Raw genomic sequence first — 25366 nt, 5'->3', positions numbered from 1 at the left:
AGTTAAATCAGGGAAAACACAGGGAAAGTCTCAAAAAGTGCTTTGGTTGACCAACATTCAAGGAAACTGAGAAAATGCAGACAGATGGCCTCACTATCTCTGACGGAGAGATAATGAGTCAGCACAGAGTACTGGAGCTGAAGAGTACAAGTAAGCTTCCCACACCTGGTCCAATCAAGGCCAATCAGCCATACACACCTGACTGTGCACTGAGTTGATTCCCTCACCTGCCTCTGAGCAGTAAGAGTGAGTGCCCTCACAGCCACAAGACAATTTTACATGAATGTTTCCAGCTGGATAACTTGGATAAAAAAAAAAAAAATCCACACAACCCAGCCAGTGGTATTATGTACCCACAGAACTCCACTCCATAGACCATGTAATATACCAGATGCTCAACTCCAACACAGCAACTTGTTCACAGGACCAGCCCTCCTGTATCATGACAGCGTAGACAAGACTCCTGAACCAGCCCTCTTCACCCTTGTTGAGCTGGAAGCTGATGACGAGATTCGTCCTGAGGTAACAACTCTGGCAAGGCATCAGAAGCTGCATTTCCATTACAGTTTTTCGCAAAATAAAAGCGATATTTCTGAAAATTTCGACAAAGTAAAATTGCGCTTTGAATGTGTTTCCATTAAAGGGTGTTTTGGGCAGAAGCCTCGTAATTCTCGTAAACACCTTTATTTTGGGGGTCGCGGGCTGAAAAGGTTGAGAACTACTGTTTTAGAGTGTACCACACCAAACCACAAAAATGTTTGTACTGTTTTCAGATATCCAGATAAACACCCCAATGCAACAAAGGATGTTGGAGGAGTTCAAGTGCCTCTATTCCTTGCTGGTGACTCTGCATACCCACTATTACCCTGCGTCATGAAGGGCTTCTCTTGTCCCAATTTGACAGCACCACAGGAGACTTTCAATTAGCACTTAAATGCCATCTGTGTTAAAGTTTAACACACTTTTGGACATCTGAAGGCAAGATGGCGTGTCCTGGCTAAACAGTCTGATATAGACTATTATTTCATGCCAGTGGTGGTGGCTGCATGTGGTGTTCTTCATAATATATGTGAGGAGAAAAGACAGCAGCTACCACCTGCAGCATTAGGTCCTGCAATGCCCCATATCCAACAACCCCATATACATCATCAGGACCTACCTGACACAGGAGCCCTTGTGATTGGAGATGCTCTTGTCCATTATTTGGTCACAGCAGATTAGTTCCCCCTACACAAGCAAATAATCTGAAATGACTGTGATCAGAAATTTGAGCTTCATCCCACTCTCATGAGTGTACATAGTTAATACAGTAACACCTGGACACAAACAGTGGTTTATTGTTTCAAGTTTAATGTGTGCGTTCACACAGCTTTGTTAACAAAACATTTCTAATAAAAGTGCCTTTTCAAGTAAAACTAATTTGTCTCCATAAATAAGCTGCCATTTCACAGAAAAAATTAACACTACAGCAACAGCTTCATTTTTAAAGCTGAAGTTTCACAAGTCTTTGAACAAAATATTTCTTTGTTTTCTGACTTCAAAAAGTGCCTTTTGAAATGAAAAAATATTTAAATGTCCCTTCGTATAAGCTGCCATTATACACAAAATAAACAAGACAGCAGACAAATATCAGGCAGTGCACATTGTTCACAGACACAGCATTCGAAACTGTTGAGTTGGAAAACACTTATTGACAGACGGAACGTTCATCCAATCACATTCCGAGTTTTTTTTCAAAGCCTCTGCCTTTTCCAAAACGTTTTCTAATGAAGCTTTCCTAGATGGATGTGTGAAAAAAATCCATCTGGCGTATCAGGTTGTGAGCTTCGTGAAACAGATAAAAAACATACCATTAAAAAGACGAACTTGGCAATGTTTAAACTTGTAATGACCTACAAACTCTGGTATGTACTGTAACAGTGGGGGTGGTCTTGGGAAGAGGTAGGAGGAGGCTGCTGCTGGTGATGAGATGATTGAGGTGGTTGAACACAACAGGCTGCTGCTCTTGGAAGTAGGAATTATATGCTGGAGGTGATTGCTTGGGGAAAGGGAGCCGTGCTTCAGCAATCACTTCCAGAGCACGAGCATGGCGCTCTGCTACCTCTGTTGCCCTCTCAAAATCCTGAATTCCTTGGTTGAGCATATCAGAAATTATAGTTAGGGTGGCCTGATCCTGTTTTACTTGATCCCTCATCATGCTCATGTGCGACAATGAAGCTGAGGCTCTTCGCTTCTTTGGCTGTCTCCATGTTTCTTGAAGTGGCGGTGGAGGTTGAGATGGCTCTCCCTCGTCATGCACATTAAGGGATTCATCAGGGCCATGGGGCAACATGGGCAAGATATCAAATGATCCTATAGTAACAGGAAGAGGGAATAAAATATAAGAAATATATAGACAGTAATATGCAAAAGTCTTAGAAACTATAAAAAAAATTTTTATATAATAGATGATCGAGTGTATTTGAAGCATCATCATTTAGATAACTTTTCACAATAACATTCACCTGAAATGTTTGCACACAGAGGCATAAAGATAAATACACTGTGATCTGTTCTGTTCATACAGCAGACAATGATTACACAAGTGATTTTAAAGGAACATTATGTGACATTAACAGTGAAATAACACTACAACTAGACAAATGCGGGTAGATTTCAGTCGAGGTGGGAGACAGAGTGGCCCTGTCTAGCCACAATGGCAGATTGCATTTATCAATGTAACAACTTATACTCACTCTGACCGTGTTTGTCTGTTTGCCCTCATGATTTAGACACTTGTTGCAGTGAGGCCGTTTGGGAAATACAAGGCTAAAATTTCCCCCAAAATAACTGGAAAGTGGCTGGTCTCACAACAACAGGGGCTTTACTGTATACTGACACACTGATGTGTTTCTAAGGCCGGCCACACACTACAGGATTTTAAGCCCAATTTGGGGCAAGATTTGCCTCCCCCCGACAATCATGGGGACGTATACCGACTGGAGCCTGGTCGCAAACGATTATTTGTCTTAATCTGCATGTGTGTGGTGACAACACGATTAATATACTGCTCCAAATCACGTCGTAGCCTCCAAACCCTGAATCGTAAATATCAAACATGTTTGATATTTACGATTCTAGGTCGTAGTGCCACTGATGGAGTACAATGAGAGCGAGCACACCGGGTAGCGTCACCAGAAGAATCATACGTACTTTCACCGCTCACAACCATGAACACAACAGTACCTTAATTCCAGCCAGGATTTCGTCCTGAGTCTTTCCCTTGTTTTATCATTGTTGCTGCACCTGTAACACATGCCAGGGCACTCTGTTGTGGAGAGACAGCAAGACAGTATCGACAGAAATCCTTGGGGTTTTTTTGTTTGTTTGTTTTTTTTTAAAGTCACGTGATCATGCGAGCTCCTAGGCAGTCGGCAGTTGTGTTGTCTCCAGTGATCTGACAGTCTGGCTGAGTCGTCTAGTGTGTGTGTTCAGAGGATTAAAGATGAAAAATCTCTTGAAATTGTCCTGAAGTCTGTGGTCTCCCACAGTTTTAAAATCGTTTCAGATTAAAAAACCGTCTAGTGTGTGGCTGGCCTTACATAGGCTGAAGACTTCTGTCTGTTTGGGGGGGGCGAGTGATTTTTGCATAATATGTCCCCTTTAAACAACTGACAGACCAGTTGTTTAATGTTTTCCAAATGTGAGCTTCAAGTACCAGATGTAAGTCATCTGTTATTTAAACAGATAATTTAATCTATTTTAAAGCTTTATTTAACACATATAAAGACATTTCCACCATAAAGTTTAAAGGCGAATAGAGGAGAGAAGAAGTTTGGCACTCAGCATTCTCTGGTGAAGATTTTCAGACTGAAAATTAGAGATGTTCCTGTAATCTGCGCTAGTTTTTTTCCTAATAAACAGTATTTTAATATAAGCATAGACTTACCATCCATTGAAGATTTAAATAAGTATAAAAAAAATGATATCACTGATCATTGACTCTTAGATGACTGTAGCAGTGTAGTATGAAACATATCTCAGTAGTGTGATGATTCATATATACAGGGAGATAGGCCCTATTAAAAGGAGAGCTGATATTGGTCATATTGATGAGGAAAAAGAGTAGTGTGATGAGTGTGTGGTCATGTCATATCATATATACCGAATTTGACATATAGCACAGAGTTTTAAAACACCAAATTGTGGCAAGTGGAAATATCAAGTGGCTTGTAAGTTTGCAAAACCCCTAGCTACTGTGACTGGTGAGCAAGAAAGAACAACTTTTAATCCCAATTAATCGCAGGTTTTTTGGGATACTGAATTTTGGGATTTTATTAACTATAAGACGTAATCGTCAAATAAAGTCTATATATTTTTCAATCTGTGTGTACTGAGTTTCTAACCTGACAAGCCAGATGGGTGTGTTTCACACATCCATCTGGTAAAGCTTCAATAGGAAACATTTGAGAAAAGGCAGAGGATATGAAAAAAACTCAGAGTATGATTGGATGAACATTCTGTCCGTCACATCTCTACGTGCCAATCAGAGCAACAAAACACGTGACGTAGCTGCTATCGAGCTGCGCATGCGCAGCTACTGAAGAATAATGCGAAACATGGCGACTACAGACATTTAGGTACTCGACTTTTGTCATTTTTGAAAAGAAAACAACCCGCTGCTGTTCTTTGTTCTTCTTTTAACGAAGAAATGTCGTCAAGTTCTGATAAAACTGGTGCTTTAGCAGCATCCACGCTAATCTCTCCCTCCATAATTGCACCAGCTCTTGCTGCTGCTTGTTTACGTCACGACTCTGCTGCGACTGAAAGTACTGCCCCTCGTCACTGATTGGTCCTGTCACTTTCTAACCAGGCCCAAACGGTTCAGATGGAAGCTTTGCAAGATGGATTTGCCAGTGAAAAAAACAATGAAACGGGCGTATCCATCTGCTTTGCAAGGTTAATGAGTTTCACTTTTTGAATTAAACTTCTGAAATGAATTAACTTTTCTACATGGTTTTGATCTTTTTAATTATGCCTGTATACTAAGAGATATTTTTTAATGACTGAAATTTGTCCTTACATATTTATAATAATCACTTTATAGAGACTTTGAACATATTTATCAAACAAACAACATTGCTGTCACTGCTGGAACCTCATTTCTCCTTTTTTCAAACATCAGTAGTATTGGTCAGTCTCTATGTCTTGCACACCAACATGCTTCAGAGCAGAGCTGACGCTGTCCTTTGAACAAAAATTCTCATTGTACTACCTCTTCATCGCCTCAGGACACAACCTCAGCTTCTATGTATGTACGACACTGCAACCCACACAGTATTAATGCTCTGATTAATATTTATGACTCCCCGTATGTATATGTGCACTTTACTCCTCTGTGTTTGCCTGAGATGATAAAATAAGAAAAGTGCTAGATGAGCTGTGGACACACAATCATGTTGTGTCTGCAAATGTACCTCCAGGTGTATCTTCATCATTCAGTCCTTTAAAATATTAAAACAGGTGAACCAAAGTCCTGTTTTTTACTCTGCTTTTATTTACCTCATTTCACTTTTTGTTCAGTTTTTTTCTCCATTTGTTCCTTTTTTGTGATCTGGAACAATCCTCTGTCCAATTGTTCAGAGAGCTCTCTAATCCAGCCTTAGATCTGAGTCGTGCAGCGCGGCCTAATAGGATCGTAGTATTAACCCTGATGACAATACCACCAGCTGTCGCAGAGCCCCCTGTTGGCCACCAGCAGGAATATGTAGGAGGGGGGGTGGCAGAGAGGGAGGTGACTGACGGAGAGAGAGACGGACACTGACAGACAGGGACAGACACAGATGGAGAGTGTGTCTGTGTGATGCTCTTCGTCTCATTTGGAATAACTGGCAAAGGATGCGGCATAAAACCTCCTGAAGTGCTTTATATGTGGATGACTACCTCCTTTACTTTACCTCTCCCTACTTTTCAAACTAAACCCCAACTTTTTTTCTTTCAACTTTTTCTTTTTGTTTCGTCTTTTTAATCCGGCCTTCTCCTCCATCAGTCTGCATCTATCTCTCTCGTCCCACCTGCTGCCTCAGTCCATGCTCTGTTTCTTCCAGTGTGGTGGCGCCTGTCGACTCTGTGCCAGCTCTTTATGGCTGAATAGTTGGTAAAAGGGGGTGGGGGGCTTGTTCAGGTGGGTTTTTCTGAGTAAGGGGGTCTGCAAAGTTGCAGTCAGGGCAAGCAGCAGGAGGAGGAGGCAGCGGTGGAGGTAGTGGAGGATGGCGGTGGCTCTGGAAGAGGTGTGGGGGCGGGTGAAGAATGTCTGCAAGCAGAACGGACTGCTCATCCTGTCCGTGCTGGCCGTGGTCATCGGCTGTCTGCTGGGCTTCTTCCTCAGAGGGAAGCAACTCTCGGAGCAGGTTAGTTGGCGATGATCGTGACCCCTGGTTTCCTCTCACACTATACCACCTGCCTCGCCTGCTCCTCCAACCAACCCCCACCTCCTACCATCCACCCCCACATCCCCCTCGCAAGTGTTCATGTTACCTCCTGTCTCCTCCTTAAATGCCAAGACGGATTCAGACGCCAAAACTCCTAATACAAGAGATTACCCAGTTCCCTAGTCTCTACATCTGCGTATTTACCTGCACTCCATGTGCTACACGCCAACATTTACACACACACACTCACAAAAAGCATGTTAATGCTATCTTTGTGAAGATATGGTTTAAGATGCAACTGTTAAACTACTTTCATACTGTTAATACAGTGTCAGCATTCACAGGAGCTAAATCCTGCTCTCCTAATCACACACACTTAACTGAAGCAAATTTGAAAAGATTTTTTTTTATTGACAAATGACAGTAACAAAACAAAGTGTGTTTCATATTTAAGAGCAAAATACACATAACTGAGGATGCTAGCACATTTTTTGTGTGCAATAGTGCATTAAGTAGTGCAATAGCTGATTCAGCACAACAGCAAGAGAGTGTTAGTGTAGTCAGGGTCATTTTTATTGGTGTTTCATGCAAGTGCCAAACTGTCCAAAAATACAGCACTAAAACACTAAATGGCTTGTTATTTTAAGCATGGTCCTACACATCCAGCTTGGAAAATCACTGCAAAACCTTAATCCAACAAATGTATATGTCTAATTTCTAGGTGTGAGTGTGAAATTGGCTGTTTTTTTTGCCTTTATGTGTCAGTCCTGTGTTAGAAAAGGGTTTCAGTAAACCAACTCCGAACCTGAGAGATGGGATCCTCCACGACCCGAAGGATAAATGTTGTAGATCAGGGGTCATCGATTAAAATTCTCCAAGGTCCAGTTTGACGAAATTTCCTCAAGCAAAGGTCCGGAAAATAATTTAATCTAAACTGTAAAATAATTCAGTCGATTTCACCAAAAAACACTAAAAAAGCTATATTTTCATGAAATAGAGGTAATGATATTGTTATAATAAAAACTACTAATAAAATATCCAAGTCAAAACCATAACTTTAAGTCATAATTGTCAGATGCAAAATTGAAAATGTGAAACAAAAACCTCTTTTTTGTTTCATCTCTGACTTTAATCAAATTATTTTTACTCTTTACTTTTTCTAATATTAATGACTTACAAATACATTTTAAATCATCAAGGTTAAGTCTACATTTGTATACTAGTGGACGTCTTCAGACCAGTTGGCCAGTTAAAATAAAAATCTGAAATGATTTTGCCCCGGGCCTTGAGTTTAACACTCCTCTGGTAGCACATTTAATGATTGCGAGCATATTGAAACATACAAGGTTGGTTTTTAATCAGCCTGTGGGAAGAATAAACATACAACAGTCTGTCAACTTTTGTTTAAGTCTCTTTTTCATTTCCATCTTTCCTCATTGCAAACCTCAGCATCTCTACTCGTTTCTAACTCACTTCTCCGTGTGTCTCTGCAACAGCGAGATGCTCATAGACATAACATCCTTTCTCTTCACTCCAGTGGGAGAGGCTCGTGCTGTTCCTGTCTGAGTGAAGCATCTGATTGGCTGAGTGGCACCATATGTTGCCACCGTTAAGACGAGAAAAGCTGCTCAGGTCAAAATAGACCACCGATTTTTTTACACCAATGTTACAACGCTGCAAAGGTTGTGATAGGAGCACTCATCAGAATGAGATAACGTCTCCTCAAGGGTTTGGATAGGACAGCGCTTGGGTTCACAGCTGGAACACAGTTGGCTAATTGGTGATCTCTGATGTAGCTCAATGGTGTCAGGGGTGTTCATAAATGCAGTGGCTGTGAACAGTCATTTAAGTCTCACTCCCCTTTATGTTCACAGTTTAGCTAGTGTTATCTGGGGAGTTACAGAGGAAAAACAAATTAAACTGTGCTGCATCAAAAAGGAATCAAACATACCAGGTCTGAAGGGAAATCAGGGCTGCTCTTAACAGTGTTGTTGTGGACCAGTGTTACCTGCCTAAATCTAGTACCAAGTCACGGTAGTGTGTTCTATGCACTCTGCTTAACCTGGGGTCGCTGCTTTCTACAGCTGACAGGCAGAAGAGATACAGCTGCATTGTCTTTTTGACAGATTTACCCACATTTGAGAAATAAAACAGATTTTGAACGTCTGACGAAAACTACATTACATTTTAGTCTAGTTGTAGTCATCTTGACTAAACTAAACTTACTTTTCGTCAGTTTTAGTCATCACAGATCTATTTTTTTGGTCTTAGTCTAGTTTTTGTCATTGAAAATTAATACTGTTGTGGACAAGGTGTTACTTTAATATCTAATTTACACTCCAGTGGTAGGCCGCACCTATGGTGTTCATAAATAATAGAAATACAGCTTTTTGCATTCTTGTTTAAAGAGTAATCAGCCCTTATGGTCGCAACAAAGAAGCATGTTGTGGCAGCATGTAGACCTGTAGACCCCCAGGGGGTCAATTCAAGGCACCTAGAGCAGCAGCATTACAAAAGAAAAGAGCATAATTCTAACAAAACAAAACAAAAACAACTGCAAGTGTGTGTATATATATATATATATATATATATATATATATACTGTATATGAGGACAAAATTAGTAGCCCCCCTTTGAAATTTTTATTGATTTAAACCTATTTGTCAAGTGCTGCTAAACAAAGCCAAGAACTTTGAACACAGCTTTTTCAAACACCCTAGTTTTACTTTGGCTGCTGAAATTATTTGACTTTGCGCACAGAAATGAAAATATTCCACATAAACCGAAACCACCAGGATCTAAATTATTAGCCCCCCCCTCCCGGTGCTAATAGTCAATAGTGTCTACTTTTTGCTGGATAACAGCCTGCAGTCATTTGTTGTGGTTTTCAGTAAGTCTCTGAGGAATCCCAGCCCATTTTGCAGAGTCAAATCTCTCCAGCTCCTGGAGATCTGATGGCCTGCTGGCATGGAGTTTGGTCTTCAGTTCACCCCACAGATTTTCAATGGGATTTAAGTCAGGGCTGTGTGCAGGCCACTCTAAAACATTCACTTTGGTCTGCTGAAGGTAGTTCTTCACCAGGAGTGACATATGTTTTTGGTCGTTGTCGTCTTGGAAGAAAAGCGATCTCCCAGTTTTGTTGCTTACTGGTTCATGCTTTCTTTAAAAATCTCCAAATATCCTTCTTTCTTCATGATTCCTTCCACCTTGACAAGATTTCCACTTCCAGATGCACTGAAGCATCCCCACAGCATAATCCTCCCATCGCCATGCTTCACTGTGGGGACCGTGTTCTTTGGGTGATACGTCTCTCCCTTCTTTCATCAGAAACACTTTCATCACCAACGTCTTTATGGCCAAAGAGCTTTACTTTAGTAATAAAACAAGCATCCAAAAAACACTAGGATGTTTGGAAAAGCTGTGTTAAAAAGCTCTCCACTCTGTTTAACAGCACTTTGGAAATACTAACATTTTTTATAGGGGGGGTAATAATTTTGTCCTCATCTGTATATCTACATACAAGTTTTTAAACAACACATACATTACATGAATGTTTATATACAGAAATGAAGACTATAAACAGATTATTTAAATATTGTCCTCAGGTATTGACAGACACTGCTTTAAATATATGATTAAAGCTGTACTATTACAGTAAAGAACTGAGAGCCAAGAATAGTTGTAGTGCAAAGAGAGAAAGATTTCTACTGGGAATAAATATATAAAAAGCATAATGTGAAATGTATAATACAGAGTGAACTAAGTGGTTTTAATGTGATAAGATCAAATATGAATTTATATATAAAAATATAAACAGAGGTATATGAAGTGAACTAGGTAGAAAAAGGTGTATTAGTGCAAAAAAGAAAGTTGCACCAGTGACTGCTGAATGGTCATCAGAGTAACTCTGTTACTTGCAGAGCAGATGGATTGCCGGTCATCAGGTTAATTCATCTTAATCCACATTAAATCAAGAACTGTTCTGACCAATCAGTGTTATTTGACAAGATCAAGGTGGTAGCTACAGGTGGATTTTTGTTGTATTGTGAGCCAATTGCAGTGTCTGCTGCCAGCGTAGGGATAAGCCCGGATGTAGCACTAGCATAGCAGCTGTTATATCAGAACAGGACCACATTTCTTTAACTAATAAATAAAGAGCAAATAACAACACTGAAGAGAGATTTAAGCATATACTCTGCTTATGTCCAGACTGGTTAATTCTTTCATTCATCTGAAAAAGTTGAAGTCCTTTACGATCCACTTTTCCTTAACTCCGATTGAAAACAACAGGGTCAAGGAAAAGTGGGAGTCAGAGGATAAGAATGGAGAACTGAGATGATACGGGAATCTGCCTGCACTTACCTGAGCGAATTTTGCTGGCGTGTCGTAGGTTTATGTGGAAAAAAATACAATTTAATGTTGATGAACTACAAAATGCATCTATTACTCGGCAGGTTTTCTATGTTTAATGCAGCAAATGAAACGTGAAAACCTTGGTGGTGAAGATGAGCTCGTCAAGGTTCTTCAGGACGAGGCAAGATGGCTTTCACACTGAGGGCCCAGACCCGGATCTGAGTACACTTGAGCCCAAAGTCCTGTTCGTTTGGTCAGTGTGAATGCACCTGACCATGCAGGAACTGGGCCCGGGCCCACTTGGTAGGTGGTGTCAAGCATGATTCAAATGGACTCTGGCACAGGGAGTCAGCTTTAAGGCATCGTTAAAAGTCAACTTCTTTCCCCAATGAAGCAGATTGTTCACATTTTTCCTCAATAAAAGGTGGAAATCCTCAGAGTCAAGTCAACAGTCTGTTATGACTCACCTTACAGATGAACACAAGCTGGAGTCAGTGAGAGAAGATGCAAAGGCAATTATTGTCTCCTGTCACCTTAAAAACTATTGTATCCACAAAGCGCGCGCCCATTTAATCCCCTGAGTTGCATGTACATAGGTGTATAGATAACAGAAGCAATGTTGCTGACATCGCAAAGTGATTTTTAAAACATCCATGTTGGCAGGATGGAAATTTTTGCCCGTTTAAAACATAAATGATCTTCGCTCTAGGCATGTCAAAAATGGTATCCATGGTAGCTCCTTCCCTCTCCTCCTTGGCAGGTTTGTAAACCAGCCTCGTGCACGCCGCCAACTGATGTATGAGACACATACACACGCACAGACATCCCAGATAGCTGTGGCCAGCCATATACGAGGTTTTAACCTAGTCTTATTTCATACTTAATTTTTATGAGGACACTCAAGGGTAAATGGGCAGCTTTGTATTTGTCTTTATGTTCCTTTTTTTTATTCTGTCCGGCCATCTCCTACAGCCCTCTTTTGTGTCTTTAAACTTGATTTAACATTGTTTTTGATTAAATATTTGCATCATTTAAGCTTGGATTTTTGTCTCATCTTTGGCCTGGTATGACATCCTTTATATGACGCTGGTTTCTTAGGTTTTGAGTAAGGCTGTCAAGATTAATCATGTTAATCACATTTAACTAGGGTCCACAATTAGTGCACTATTTTTTTTATCATGATTAATTGCATGCTTAATTATCACTTTCAACACATTGTGTGCAGAAGGCATGTCAGCATCTCCCTGCAGCCTCAGTGACGTAAAATAAGTCCACCACTGCTCCTTAAAGTCTCATTTCACTGTAAAAACTCCCAGACAGCTCAGTGGAGAAGTCAGAAGTCATCTGGACCATTTTAATGTTCTTTTATTTCATTTGCAGTCCTTAACAAGTTCCTTTAATTTACCCCTAAAAGCATGTCTGTTTCCCAACAAAAAGTAAATAACCCTTAGTTTAAGACTGTGGGGGAAAAGGAGACCAAAGTGTTTTAAAATGCAAAATAGGTTAATACTAAAATGTTATAAAAAGGGTGTGATTAATTGCAATTAACTACAGATTTTTTGTGATTAATCAAGATTTAAGAAATGTGTCAACATCCATTTTAAAAGGCTGTACCAACAATAATTGAATTCAGTCTGCCACTGCAACAAAAATAATTTAATAACGAAATCTATATCAGAGATTCTATTTCACATCAATTTATATCCTAACCTTCTCCTAGAAAAATTCCAGCCTTTTTTTAAAACCAGTATGAAAATGAACCATGATGGGTGGTTTGTGAGTGTTTTGTGCATACGTATTTTAAGGTCTTCACCAAAATACGAACAACTGCATTCACTCTGAATAACAGTCTTCCAGCAAAGTGAAAAGAGTGTGATGCATTGATTGCACTATGTGGGCTTTGCAAGGACAGAATGAGAAAAAGGTTTTGTCCCTGGCATATAAATGCTAGACAAGAGGCTCAGCTGAACAGCTAAAGTGCTTAAAAAATCAGGCTCCAGGAATTCTCCAGGGTCAGTAGGTTTTGATGCGGGAATATGACCAATCCACTTCATGAAAATTGCTAGGACCTCTTGGAAACACATTAGATTTCATGTGTCATACATATACATTTCTCTTTATTTCCAGGCAAGATGTAATGACTCATAGATGGAGGAACAACATGGGCTTTTTCCGCTTTTTTCTCCCCTTTTTGTTGCTTTGACATGTAACAGTATCTGGTCAGATTGCCTGCAGGCTCTCAGATGGACACATACAAAGGGATTGTTGCCTGGGAGATTAGTTGTCAATCACTCGCAGAGACATCAAGTCAACAACATACCATGTCTGTTTACTTACATAATTCAAACAAGGCCGGATGGATAGGAAGTGGAATTAAAGAGTTAGAATTCAGAGCTCACAATGCTGGAGAATAACATCGTAGCTGGCAACAGATTGTTTTTCTTTGTGGTTTTTGATTGATAATAATGAAGCTTGCCGTGAGAAATGAAAAAAGACTTTTAGAGTCTGTGTTTAAAGTGCTGAGGAAGCATCTGCCTTAAACTAGATTTAAGGGTGTATGAGTGAGAGCAGAATGAGATGGATTTAAAATGGATTTGCATGATGACATTTTTTCCCATTGGAGCTTGTGTGCATGTGCTTGTGTGTATTTGTGGGCTTTTTATGTATGATGCAAGACACGTGTGGGCATTGCAATCATGTTTGTGCATGCATGTGTAGAATCTCACAGGACACAGGGGACATCAGATGTGCGCAGGTTATATTTTCTCTTGAAGTTCTCTTTGTTAACTGTCACTGTGGTCTGTTTAAAATGGAGCACCCATAACCTTCAAGGTTAGAGGCGATGTGCATTTCAGGGAACTTGCCCTTATATCCTGGAGAAATCTAACAGGCCACATCACTTTGAAGAAGTCTTTTATGCACTGAGGTGAAAATGTCCTTTTGTATGTTCACATTAAGTTCAGAGCTTCTTGAAAATGCTGAAATGAAAGCTTATTTTCTTTCTTCAGTAAAGCTGTGAAAATGAAATAAATTTTTAGCATCTACCTGCAACCAAAGTCATCACTAAACCCTAATTTAATGGAGTTGATGGGACTGATTCATATGAAAATAAAGAATCTAGAGCCTAAGTAGTGTAATAACCTGAAACATGCTGCTTAAGGGACCCATTATGTCACCAAAGAGCAGTAACATGCAGGTTATTTCCACCTCAAAGAGTGGGTTTCTACTGTGCAAGTTACTCATTTTGGCATGTTTTATTCTGGATATGATCAGGGCAGCCGTGACTCACTGGTGGAGTCCAGGCCCACAGTGGCAAACCTGGAGAACCAGGGCCCAATGGGTCAGTGCACGGGGGCAGTAAATAGTAGTGCTGTTGAAATGACGCATTAGTACACGTGAATTTTTTCTTAAGCAAATGAATCGCACTTACGCCACATCACTGTCTCTACACTTGGACAGAAACAAAACAGCATATCGTTTAGAATTTAAAAAACACAACTGATGTGGCAGAGACAAAAACAGGAGGCAGAGAACCTGGTCAGACTGAGAGCACACACAGTTAATTGTGAATTAATTGTTAATAATGTGAGAACAGAGTAAAATATTGTCTTCAAATGATCGTTTAAACAGAAATTTAAATTCATAACAAGTTACAAACAGGGTTATACTGTAAATCTAGCCATATATTCATTCAAATGCAATTAATTAATTACAAAGCCCATTAATTATATTAATTTTTGTAAATGCTTGACAGCACTAGTAGACGAGCACTCATTATTACCTCTAATTCCCACATACAGTGACAGTGCCGCGAATTGTACTACAGAGCACATCGTTCCATCTCTATTCTATCCGGCAGCTGCAAAAATTGACCTTTTAACCTCCTGATGTACTCATCCAATAGCAGAAAGGATGATAAATGAAGCCCAAAAGGTAAAATCTTCTGCTGACATACTATTCCTGCGAGAGTTCACAGTTCACCCGTGATCTCTGCCCGGCGATCAGAAATGCAAACGCAGGGCTCTAGACATGCTTCCAGTGGATGAGGTCACTCGCCTTCAGTCAGAGAAAACCCGTGGCGCTTTGGTGCACAGCGCAGTCATCCTATATGGAAATTGCGGGTTAGAGTTGTGTTCCCTTCACAGTTTTCATCCTGCATCTCTCTCTTGCTCTCTCTCACTCTCTCCCTGCGTCTCCTGACAGTTCAGTTATGTTCCCCATCTGACAGCCAACCTGTGCCATGTCAGTCTAACTGGAGACACTACTATAACATTGGTTCCACATGCACTTTGATGTAAGATAATATATATTATTATATCTATTTGATGCACATCTAAAATAACTTCTGCTGTAAAGTGAATAATCAGCTATGCTGTTACCCCAAGGTAACAGAAGTTTCTGACTGATGTCCAGTGGTCTCTCGTCAGTGTAATAAACCTAGCTCGGGCCAGCTGCTCCACTTTAGTTGCCTGTTATTTGCCTTTTCAGCTGTCATACAGTTCACGGATTCTTGTGACAGTAGTTCTCATAGGTGGCAGGTGGGAGTGGCAGACTCAGGATGTTTCAGGGGCAAAAATGATTAAAAGGGCATCTGTTGTGTGCAGTGGGGCACCATCATTCAAAATGTTGTCCTTTAAAGTTGCATTTATAGAGAAATAATTCAAAACACTGGTTAAGATGTACCTTCTTTTTATTATGATTACACCATGGAGCTTATAGAATTTTATAGCAGTTTGTCCAGTGTTTGCCATGTTTCTTCCACTGAGGAGACCCTGCCCACTGGAAGAAAACCTTGGAGGGCCCTTTTTCACTTATTGTCTGCAGGAAGGGTAGCATGGAGAGCAATTTATCATGTATCATGCATTTAAAGACCCTGTAAAGTGAAAATAAATCTGGTTTTAGGTTTGTTGTATGATAGGTCACTGTGTTATGAACCCCCAGGTCAAATCTCAGTCAAATAAAACATTTCCATGTTTATAAAATCAAGCTTCAGAATCATGAAAAATGAGGCAGTAACATCTGCTCTACAATAGTGTGGGCGTGTCTGTTGAATGAGCTGAAGCCACGCCCACTCAGGAGAAATACAATCATCTAAAATTTAAAAAATGTAAATTCTGAAAGGAGAAAAGCACTCTCTGCCCCTTGACCTTACAGTGACCTTACGATCAGAGTACAGCTGCCTGGGTCAGTGCCAGAGAAGAGACAAAGTCCATTTTCTGGCTCAAATCTCTGTTATGATACTTTAAATGATCCATAGACCACTGTGGCTGATAGATTTGGCAAAATTACCTCACAATGGACAAAAACAGCATTTACCTGACTTAACTTTCAATAAAGGCAGTGACATCAGCTAACAACAGACTGTACTGAGGTTAACTGCTCTGTGGTTTTATATCATAGTGTTCCAAGGGTGGGCTCATACCCCACTTTGGGCCGTTGACATCACCAGCCCACATATTTGCCTCGCCCAAATTAAACCAGGCCAGGACAGTGGTGAAAAACTTTCTAATGGTCTAAACCCAAACTTCAGTGACATGTAGATCTCAGTGTTTTCACATGTTTACAGCAACCATATTCCAACATATCCAGTGTTTTAAGACACTTTTTTGGGAGGGATTTCACTTTACAGGGTCCTTGAAGGCAACCTAGAGACACTGTCAGAAACTGTCGATTTAGAGGGCACTTAAGAGAGCACTTGTCAACTTTTGTCCGCTGTTAGGCATTGTTAAGCATTTTGTCTCATTTTTAGTATTTAGATGGCATCACTGAGGGCTATTTTCCATTTTTTCTACTAAGAGGGCATTAAAGATGCAATTTAGGAAATTGTCTCTATTTAGAGGTTACTTAAGAAAACATTTTGCCAAATTTTGTGTACATCAAGGGCACCAAGTTGAGCACTTTGGCATTTTCTTTTCACTCAGAAGGCACCATGGGGGCATTATATCATGTTTACCTTCCATATGGGCCTACAGGGGCACTGGTACATTTTGGTAATGAAAGAATCGCACTCATAGTGTTTTTTTTTTTTTTTTTCCAACAAACACACACAAAGAGCTGAAGCAGTGAGTAAGAGGCTGAACAATTTACCCACACCAGGCCAGATAGGATGATTTTTTTATGTACTCTGAAAGGAGACAGAAAATAGCCTTTTAGCTGCCTAAGTGCCAGTACCAAGGACATGCCGCCCTTGAGTTGAATAATAATCTTCAAAATGAAATTCAGAAAATGTCATGAATAAAGACGTTCCAGAAATTGTGGCATTTATTTAATTTGAGGTCACAAATGGAGAGGTTGTTCATCCCTAAAGGGGAGCATAATAATTAAATTGTATGAACAAGCAACCAGCTGCTTCTTAGTATAATTGTTTCTGTCACTGTGACAAAAGGGATTTCAGTGTTTAGTGGAGAATAAAGAGGGTAGAGGTGGAGGATTAGAGTTAACTGTGCAGCATCTGGTAGGGTGACGGTGAAACAGAGGTGATGACGGATGTGCCCACACTGTGCCCATAAAAAAAGCTTTGGAGCACAGGTGCCTGAGTCTGGGATTGCGACATGCTTGTTTCCATTTTTACATGGGATTTAGCTATTATTTCTTTACCATAATTAATTGCTTGATTCAATAGTTAATTGCGCTTGATTGCATTATTCATTTCATTTACAATCCCCTGTTTAAAATGTCAATATTTTGTATTTGTAGACATTTCTGAGTTTCTAAGGCAAAGCAGTTCTTACCAATGTCCTGTTTTGTGGAATTGATTGAAGTCAGAGAAATGTGCTCAATGATCTTGACTTTAAGATTTATTATTTTAATAAGTGCTGCACTGCTACATCAGTGGGCTCTGGAACCATGACTTGCAACTAAGTACTTATTCTAATAAATGCAGTGTTAATCTTCTAGTGTAGTTAATGATAACACTGCTACACATTAAGAAGTATGCAGGAGAGCATGTACAAAATGACTTGACTGATCCCTTTGTAAAGCCTCCAGATAAACAAAAAAAAGACAAGACCATGTTTGATTGACTTTCTAACCTATACTAGAATACTTGCTGCTACAGTGATGATTAATGTGATAGCATTTTGTACTTTTCAGGAGTTGCAGTTCATTTTTTCTTGTGATGAGTAAGGTAATACTTGAGCTTAAAGATTTTTCAAATTTCTTTTTTAAATTCATTTACTTTTTAGTGAAAGAAACTAAAAAACTTGTAGATTACAGTTCAAACATTAAATTAATGACAGAGGAAGAAACTTTTTACAGGTAGAAAAGTAAATGAAAACTTTGAAGATAAAATCTGATTTAAAAACTTCAGATTTCAGATGAAATAGTAACATATAATTATGTAACATTACGACACATGAAGCAAATACTCTGAACTACTTTCCAAGTAAACCACTGGGCGGAGTGACACAGTGCGCACCTGTGGCAGTGCCGTAGTTACTTGGTAGTTCCAGCTTTGCATTTAGCTTTAAAACGTCTCCGTCTTGTAATGTTCCATGATTATTTCATAGCCTGGTGAATGTGCAGGTCACAACTTGTCCACAAGAGTGTCTTGGAGTTGTTGGTTTGTGAATTTGATGATTTTGATGAGGGCAAGCCAAAAATACTGTCTGTTTCCATAGCATTAGCTGCGCAGCTGGTATATCAGTCCCCCCAGATCTAGAAACAGCTTGCACTGACAACTAAAGGAAACAAACCTATTACTAAGACTATAGGAATTATGGCAATGGGCTAATTTGCCAAAATGTTGAAGTATCCCTTTAAGTAACAGATGTTGAATGGGTAGACCCAGGAAAACACTAGCAGTTGATGACAGAAACATTGTGAGGGCTGTAAAGAAAGACCATAAAACAACTGTTAGTGACATCAGCAACAACCTCCAGAGGACAGGAGTGAAGGTGTCACCATCTACTGTTCACAGAAGACTTCATGAGCAAAAGTACAGAGGCTACACCAGAAGATGCAAACTACTCATTAGCAAGAAGAACAGGAAGGCCAGGCTGGAATTTGCCAAAAAAAATACAGAGACTACCTTCAAACCTTCTAAACAAAGTTTATGGACTAATGAGACAAAGATGAACCTTTACCAAAGTGATGTAAAGGCTAAAGTTTGTAGAAAGAAAGGATCTGCTCATGATCTCAAACATACAAGCTCATCTGTGAAACACAGTGGAGGTAATGTCATGGCTTGGGCTTCCATGGCTTCTTCTGGGATGGGTTTATTAATCTTCATTGATGATGTAACACATGATGGCAGCAGAAAAATGAACTCAGAAGTCTGCAGAAACATTTTTTCTGCAAATTCAAAGACGGATTGAACCAAACTTAGAGATCCTTCATCATGCAGCAATATAATGACCAAAAACACACAACCACGACAACAAAAGAGTTCATCAGAGGCAAGACGTGGAAGGTTTTAGACTGGTCAAGTCAATCTCCAGACTTAAAGTCTATCCGTTCCAACACTTTTGCTCACCTAAAAATTTGTGTTCCGTTACAAATAAAGCTATCTCCTAAGTTGTTTATCTGATCCAGATGTAAATACCTGAAAATGGAAGCTGAAATGTTGATCTCTTGTCTCATGTTCATCTTTTTGTTTCAAACCCAATTTTTTTCAGTCTTCAGCAAAAATAAAGGAATTGGGCCCACTGTTCCAATACTTTTGGAGGGGACTGTAGTTGACATAACATGCTCTTAGCTAAAAATGCTGAGTTTGCAGAAGACTTTTCCAATAGAAATACGTATTTCGGTCAGTTCAACTAAAGTGATTGCCCCAGAAAATGATGGCTTAACTTAAATCTACACACGCACTTAATCCAGAGAAAGCAGCTGCAAAAATACAAGACCCAAAGACATCACATAGGGCTCGCTAGAATGTTAAAATAAATTGGCTTGCTGAGGGTAAAGCACTGAAAATGAGTTGATCAATCTGTAGCATACACGTACCTTGTCATTAAATTTTAGGTCATTTACCTCTTAAATAAGTTAAATATGAAGTGCAAATGGTCCCGTTTTCAGTGATAGTCAAGCTTCTGTTTTGGCTTCTCTTTAAAGGGGCCCTGCCAATTCCCTTATAAAACCCCACTTCACAAATACTGTGCTCTTCGTTAAGGCTTCAAAAAAAGACGTTGATGAGTAAATGTATAACATTATGGTTTCTATTTCCACCTACATCCAGTTTATGAATTTTACCATAAATTCATTCATTATATTTTTTTGGTGCGCAATCTTTGTTTCATATACCTTAAAAAATCTAAGAAGTGTTTTCTTCTGGAGTGATATCCTTTGTAGTTCATTTTAAGACATGTTAGATCACAAATACAACTGATAAAAGTGAGCAGTGATGAAGCATCTCAAAGATACAGTATCTGAACCACCTTCCTTTCATTTCAAACTAAAATCTTTGTCTTTTTGTTCCCACTCTGAATAAAAAGGAAGGATAAGAAGACATTTTCTTAAGCATGAAAGCCAAGGACAGAAGAATTTGAACAGCAAGTTTTGTATCATTTTTAAGTCTTATAAGTCATTCAGTTTACAGAATAATAGCATGAAAATCATTTAGACTATAGAGTGGCAAACAATTTTCTTTGTGAGTACAGCATTGCAGACTTTCTTGATTCATTGGTTTATTGACACTAGTCTGTTTACTCTCCCTGTGCTCTGAGAAGCTGGTTGATGTAAGACCACTTTAAGACCACGACTATTCTCTAATACACAGAGAAAAATCAACCTGGACAAGATGAACTGGTTTGCAAAGAGCTCAAATGTATCAGACACTCATTTATATGTGAGTCCTCAAGAAAACCTTACTGAGATGATTTAAGAACAGCGAAAACTAAGGAGGGATGAAACCCCTCAAATTTATTCGATAGAGCTTGGGTATTCATTTGTGTATTTTTTTGCAGAACATAGTTGATATTTTTAAGTCAATTACTTGAAACATCAGTCAATAAAGAATTTTTTTCAAGCTACTGGAGCTGATTCAGGCAGCTGCAGGGTACATCCATGGCAGCTCAATGGTCAATCCCAGGGCTGACACATAGAGACAAACAAAAAGGTAAACTCACATCATCTGGCATTTTAGAGCCATCAGTTAAGGAATCAAGCATGTTTTTGGTCTGTGGGAGGAAGCCAGAGAACCTGGAGAGAACCCATGCAACAGCAACAGCACCAAACCTCTGCACCAACAGCCTGGGAATCAAATATCTTGCAAATAAATGTAATTGTATATGTCCCATTGAGAGCATAAACTCAGTGTCAGATTGCTTGCCCTACAGATCAGAGGCATTAAATTGATATGTGGATTAGAAGGATTGCATTTCATTTCCTAACTTGACCCAATGAAGCACATGCCAAAGCAATTTTTTAAGCTATAAAACTTATCTAACTTGACTGTTCTTGAATCCTGCGATGAAAAGTCTTGACTCAAGGTTTTGGGAATTATTTGTCTTATGAATTTGATTGTAGCAGACTTTTTTTTTTTTTTTTTGAGTAAACTGTCTTATCAAAGTCTGAGGCTCCAGATATTGACTTTCATAAAGCTGGTTATTAACTTTCTCTGTTCTCGGCTTCAGGTGGTGCTCTCACTTAAGGGAGGTTGAGTGCATCACTTGATCAATAACACTCAACACTTGTCACTTGTTATGAGACTCAGACTATACATTCTTTTGGTCTTTCACAACAGCACCATGTCAGGCTATGTGACTAAAATGTGTCCTGTCTTGGCTGACAGCCTGGCCACACTATAAGTGTGATCCTGACCACTCATCGTATGCTGATGTCATCACTGTCTCCATGGCTGTGTAAGAGCTCACAAGATCTGGGGTAGAAAAAGTGGGGACTTGTGTAATGTCACTCTGGTGAATGATGACAGAAAGATGCTCTCTTCTTGTTAGGTGTCTCAATTCGCATCCTATCATCAGGTCAGGGTGTCAAACTAGGCAACGATGCAAGAGAAATGCTAGTCTTGTTGAACTGTAGTCATTGACACGTCATTGATTATGTCACACTACAAGGCCGGCCTAGACAGCACGACTTCAGCCAGAAATTGGCCTCACTGCAGCGTCACAGCTCATTGTCAAACATGGGGCCTGATTATGAAGGTCGGGGGGGAAAAATGTGTGTTGACTTAAGCACCACCTTGATAAAGTTTCCTCCCTGATTGGAGGAAAAGACTAGAAAACGACCACAACACACACATCCTCATTATGCATAACAATGCCACACATGGATAAAAGAGCAGCTGGGAGGCTAAGACTGATTTAGCTCCTGGTTATAGTTTAGTTATAGTTCTACGCCAGATGTTCTTGAATCCACTGCGGAGAACAACCAGAAGGGCAACTAGGAGAAAGTTTTTGGCAGTTTCTGTATCTTCTTCTCTCTTGTGGCGCATTTTCATGGCAGCGTTTTCAGTGGTTTTCAGTGGTTCCATGCTTATGCGGACATTTCCTGAAAGTATCCCGTATTTATGGAAAACTTTTTCAAAATGAAATGGAAATATACTAATTGCATCCCCATGTGGACAAGGCCTTAGTCAGTGTTTTTTGGAAAAACTCAAACCAAATCTGTTCATCCATGCTTTGCAAGCATTTTGGCCTTTTTTGTTTCTTTTCAACAAGTTACTCAAGGACATATTAAATTGTTCTTTTTCTATAATAATCAGACCACCACTCTATTCATGATATTGAAATAAAACCCACACAAAAATTAGCTAATATGATTGAGTGAGGTAGCTCCACTTGTATTGAAATAGTTTATTGTGATGTCTCTGTGCATTTTTAAAGTTGAATTAAACTAAAACAATGCCAGACTGTAACTCATTACAAGCACACACTCCTTCCCACATGCTCTCACTCAGCCATGTGGCCTTAAAGCTTTCTGTGCTGCAAAACAGTCAAAAAGCTTTTAGAGCTCCATCTACTTACAGCACAGATGTGCTATAATCTGATTTGTTGTTTTTTTTCTGTTTCCTAAACTTCACCCTTGTTTTATTTTTAAATGTTTTTTTCCTCTCAAATCATCATATGTAATCATAACCCACTATGCTTATTTAGTTATTACTACGTCGCTTATTGTGTGTTTTTTTTTTTTTAATCCACCTTAACAATCCACACACAAACCCGCAGTGTTTCAAATGCATCCACACATTCATGTATTATTTATTCTGCGTGTCGTGTTCAGGGTGTCAGCGGGCTGGAACCAATTCCATCTGTCACTGGTGGCAAGTCAATAACAATTTAGAGAAACCAGTTAGCATAACAAGCATGTTTTTGGCCTGGGTGAGGAAGCATGAGTACCCACAGAGAACCAGGAACCTTCCCTGCTATGAGGTGACAGTGCTAATCACTGCACACTATGCAGCCCATTTCAAATTCATACTTTTTCCAAACAAAAATAGACATCCACTGTAGCATTGGCTCCCCAAGGCTGTCTGCCTGGCAAAGTCTTTGTTTGAAAACTGTTTTTTATTACTGATACAAGCAGAGGCTGATTTACCACTGGGCAAAAGGCCATTGACTGGAGTCCCCTGCACCTAAAGGTTTTCAAGGCACAAGCAATATAGGTGAGCGTAGGTAAATGTAAGTAATGTGCTCAGAGTGAATAACAAAATAGATTTTGATTGATCAAAAACCAAAAAGATAGTGGAGTACTGATTGGTAAAATGAAAAAAAAAATAGAATTATGCTTGTGACAGAAGAAATTATATTTCACCTGTAATGTGTACAGCCTTTATTTCTATTAGTCATACCTTACCTATACACGTTAACTATTGAGATGTTGAGACTTAAAATTACTCTGTAACTCACAAAAGAGGTGATGGGCAAGGGCTGCTTGCTCAAAAGACCGTGCATTTATATATGAGGACATTGTTAAATTTTGGCTTTCCTAAAACACAGAAATAATTTCTACTACAAGAATATTTCACATAATTGTCCAGAATTTCCATAAAAGTTTGAGTGATTTGCTTGAAATGTCTGTTAAACTTGCGTGGAATTATCAGGAGTTTTCTTGACATTTTTGGGGGGATATGTTCGTATATTTTGAAGGGTTTGATTTTTTTTTTTTTTTTTTTTTTGGCTTTGAAATTTGTAGGTATTTTCATGGGAATTTGAGTTTGGATTGGGGGGGTTAGGGTGCATTTGGGAAATAGAAATTCCATGGTATTTTTAGGGAATTTGGGGTCATATATTTCCATGAAATTATGAAATTTGGGGGGGAATTTATTTGGGCTTTTTTGGTAAGTAGATTGGAATTTTGGGTGGGGAATTGCAATCAAACTTTCCTGAATCTGTTGTTTTACGCAAACTTTTGAAGTTTGGCGAGCGGGTGGTCCATATTTTTCCATGAAATTTTGGAGGAGTTCTAGTTTTGAATTTTGGGGAACTTGATTTGAAATGTTCAATGGAATTTCTGTGATATTTTGAGGAATTTTCATGGAATTTTTTGAGAAATGTTTTTGGGGGTTTTTTCTCAGAAAAAATACCAAAATGTTTTAGGAATATCTGAATGCATTTTTGTTTAGGTATTTTTGAATTTTCACAAACATTTTTGGCAATGTCTTAGAAACTTTAGGACGTTTTGTAGCTCAATATCACTTTTCTCGTCTCTTTAGTTTCAGTGTAAAGAACAAATCAGGGTAGATAATAGACATGTATAAGGGGACCCAGGAGACCTACAAAGCTAGTAACCTGCCTTGATAGGACTTACTGTGGCCTTAAACCTTAATTTTTGTCTCTCTAGAAAAATAACCAACTAAAAACTCCAGCCAGCTCTTTCAAACACCCACTGGATCAGTAATCAAAAATTGTTTTCAACAGGATATTACTATTTTGTATCCTTTTGCAGCCATGCTTGCACTACAGCCTTACAAGCAAGAATTTCTATTATCAAGGGTAAAAAGGATGTCATCATGAACTCTCAGATGTTACCACTACACCTCATCAAACCAAGATTAGAACTAAAGGAAAACACGCATTTCTGCAGGAAACTGTGAAAAGGAGTTTGAAAAGGGCTTTTAAAGAAAAAAATGTTTACTTGTTGTGAAACATAAAAGCTAAAAGGAGAGCTGAGAGCAGGAAGCCAGATGACAAAGTGGTTGTGTGGCTAATTGCTTTGCTGTATATGTAACTTTGTCTTACAAAGGTCATTTATTGCTTTACAACCAATGACTATTTTTAAAAAAGTTATTTTCTGGAATTCACTGCACTTAGTGTTTATGTTTTCCTTCTGTGCCAGAACATTGCTTTCACCCAAGAGGACTGCAGCATCTTGTTTTATAACTGTACTCTATTTTCTACTTTAGACATTAGAAACTGTGGAGGAGTGGGCGTCATTATGCATTTCAATTTAAAACAACACTGAAAGAGTGAATTTTCATTATGGAAGCATGGAAATGTGTGGAAATGTGTGTAAGGCTTTTAGGTATCTAATGGCCGTCTCTTCATGTTTTGAATACAGACACAGATGATCTCCTAAATCAGCTCTTAGCACAAAATCGATTAACCTCATCAGTTTCCCACTGGGTCAAACAATTCTCTTAAAAGACAAGAAATTAAAGACTGTTTTTATTTCGTACTTTAGTTTCACCACCCGTACCATCAATTAGT

General features: G+C 39.2%; 1 protein-coding gene across 1 annotated transcript in view; it reads left to right on the top strand.

Moving 5' to 3' along the window:
* The first annotated feature begins 6248 nt into the window (after window positions 1–6248).
* slc1a7a (solute carrier family 1 member 7a) overlaps window positions 6249–25366 on the top strand; it is an 84500-nt gene continuing 65382 nt past the window's right edge. The window contains exon 1 of the mRNA XM_041803743.1: window positions 6249–6389. Coding sequence (XP_041659677.1) covers window positions 6249–6389 — 141 coding nt within the window. The remainder of the gene's footprint in view (window positions 6390–25366) is intronic.

Source organism: Cheilinus undulatus, linkage group 13 (assembly GCF_018320785.1).
Source record: "Cheilinus undulatus linkage group 13, ASM1832078v1, whole genome shotgun sequence".
Lineage (NCBI taxonomy): Eukaryota > Metazoa > Chordata > Actinopteri > Labriformes > Labridae > Cheilinus > Cheilinus undulatus.
Note: the sequence above shows the minus strand (reverse complement) of the source record. Positions and strands in the feature narration are given on the sequence as shown.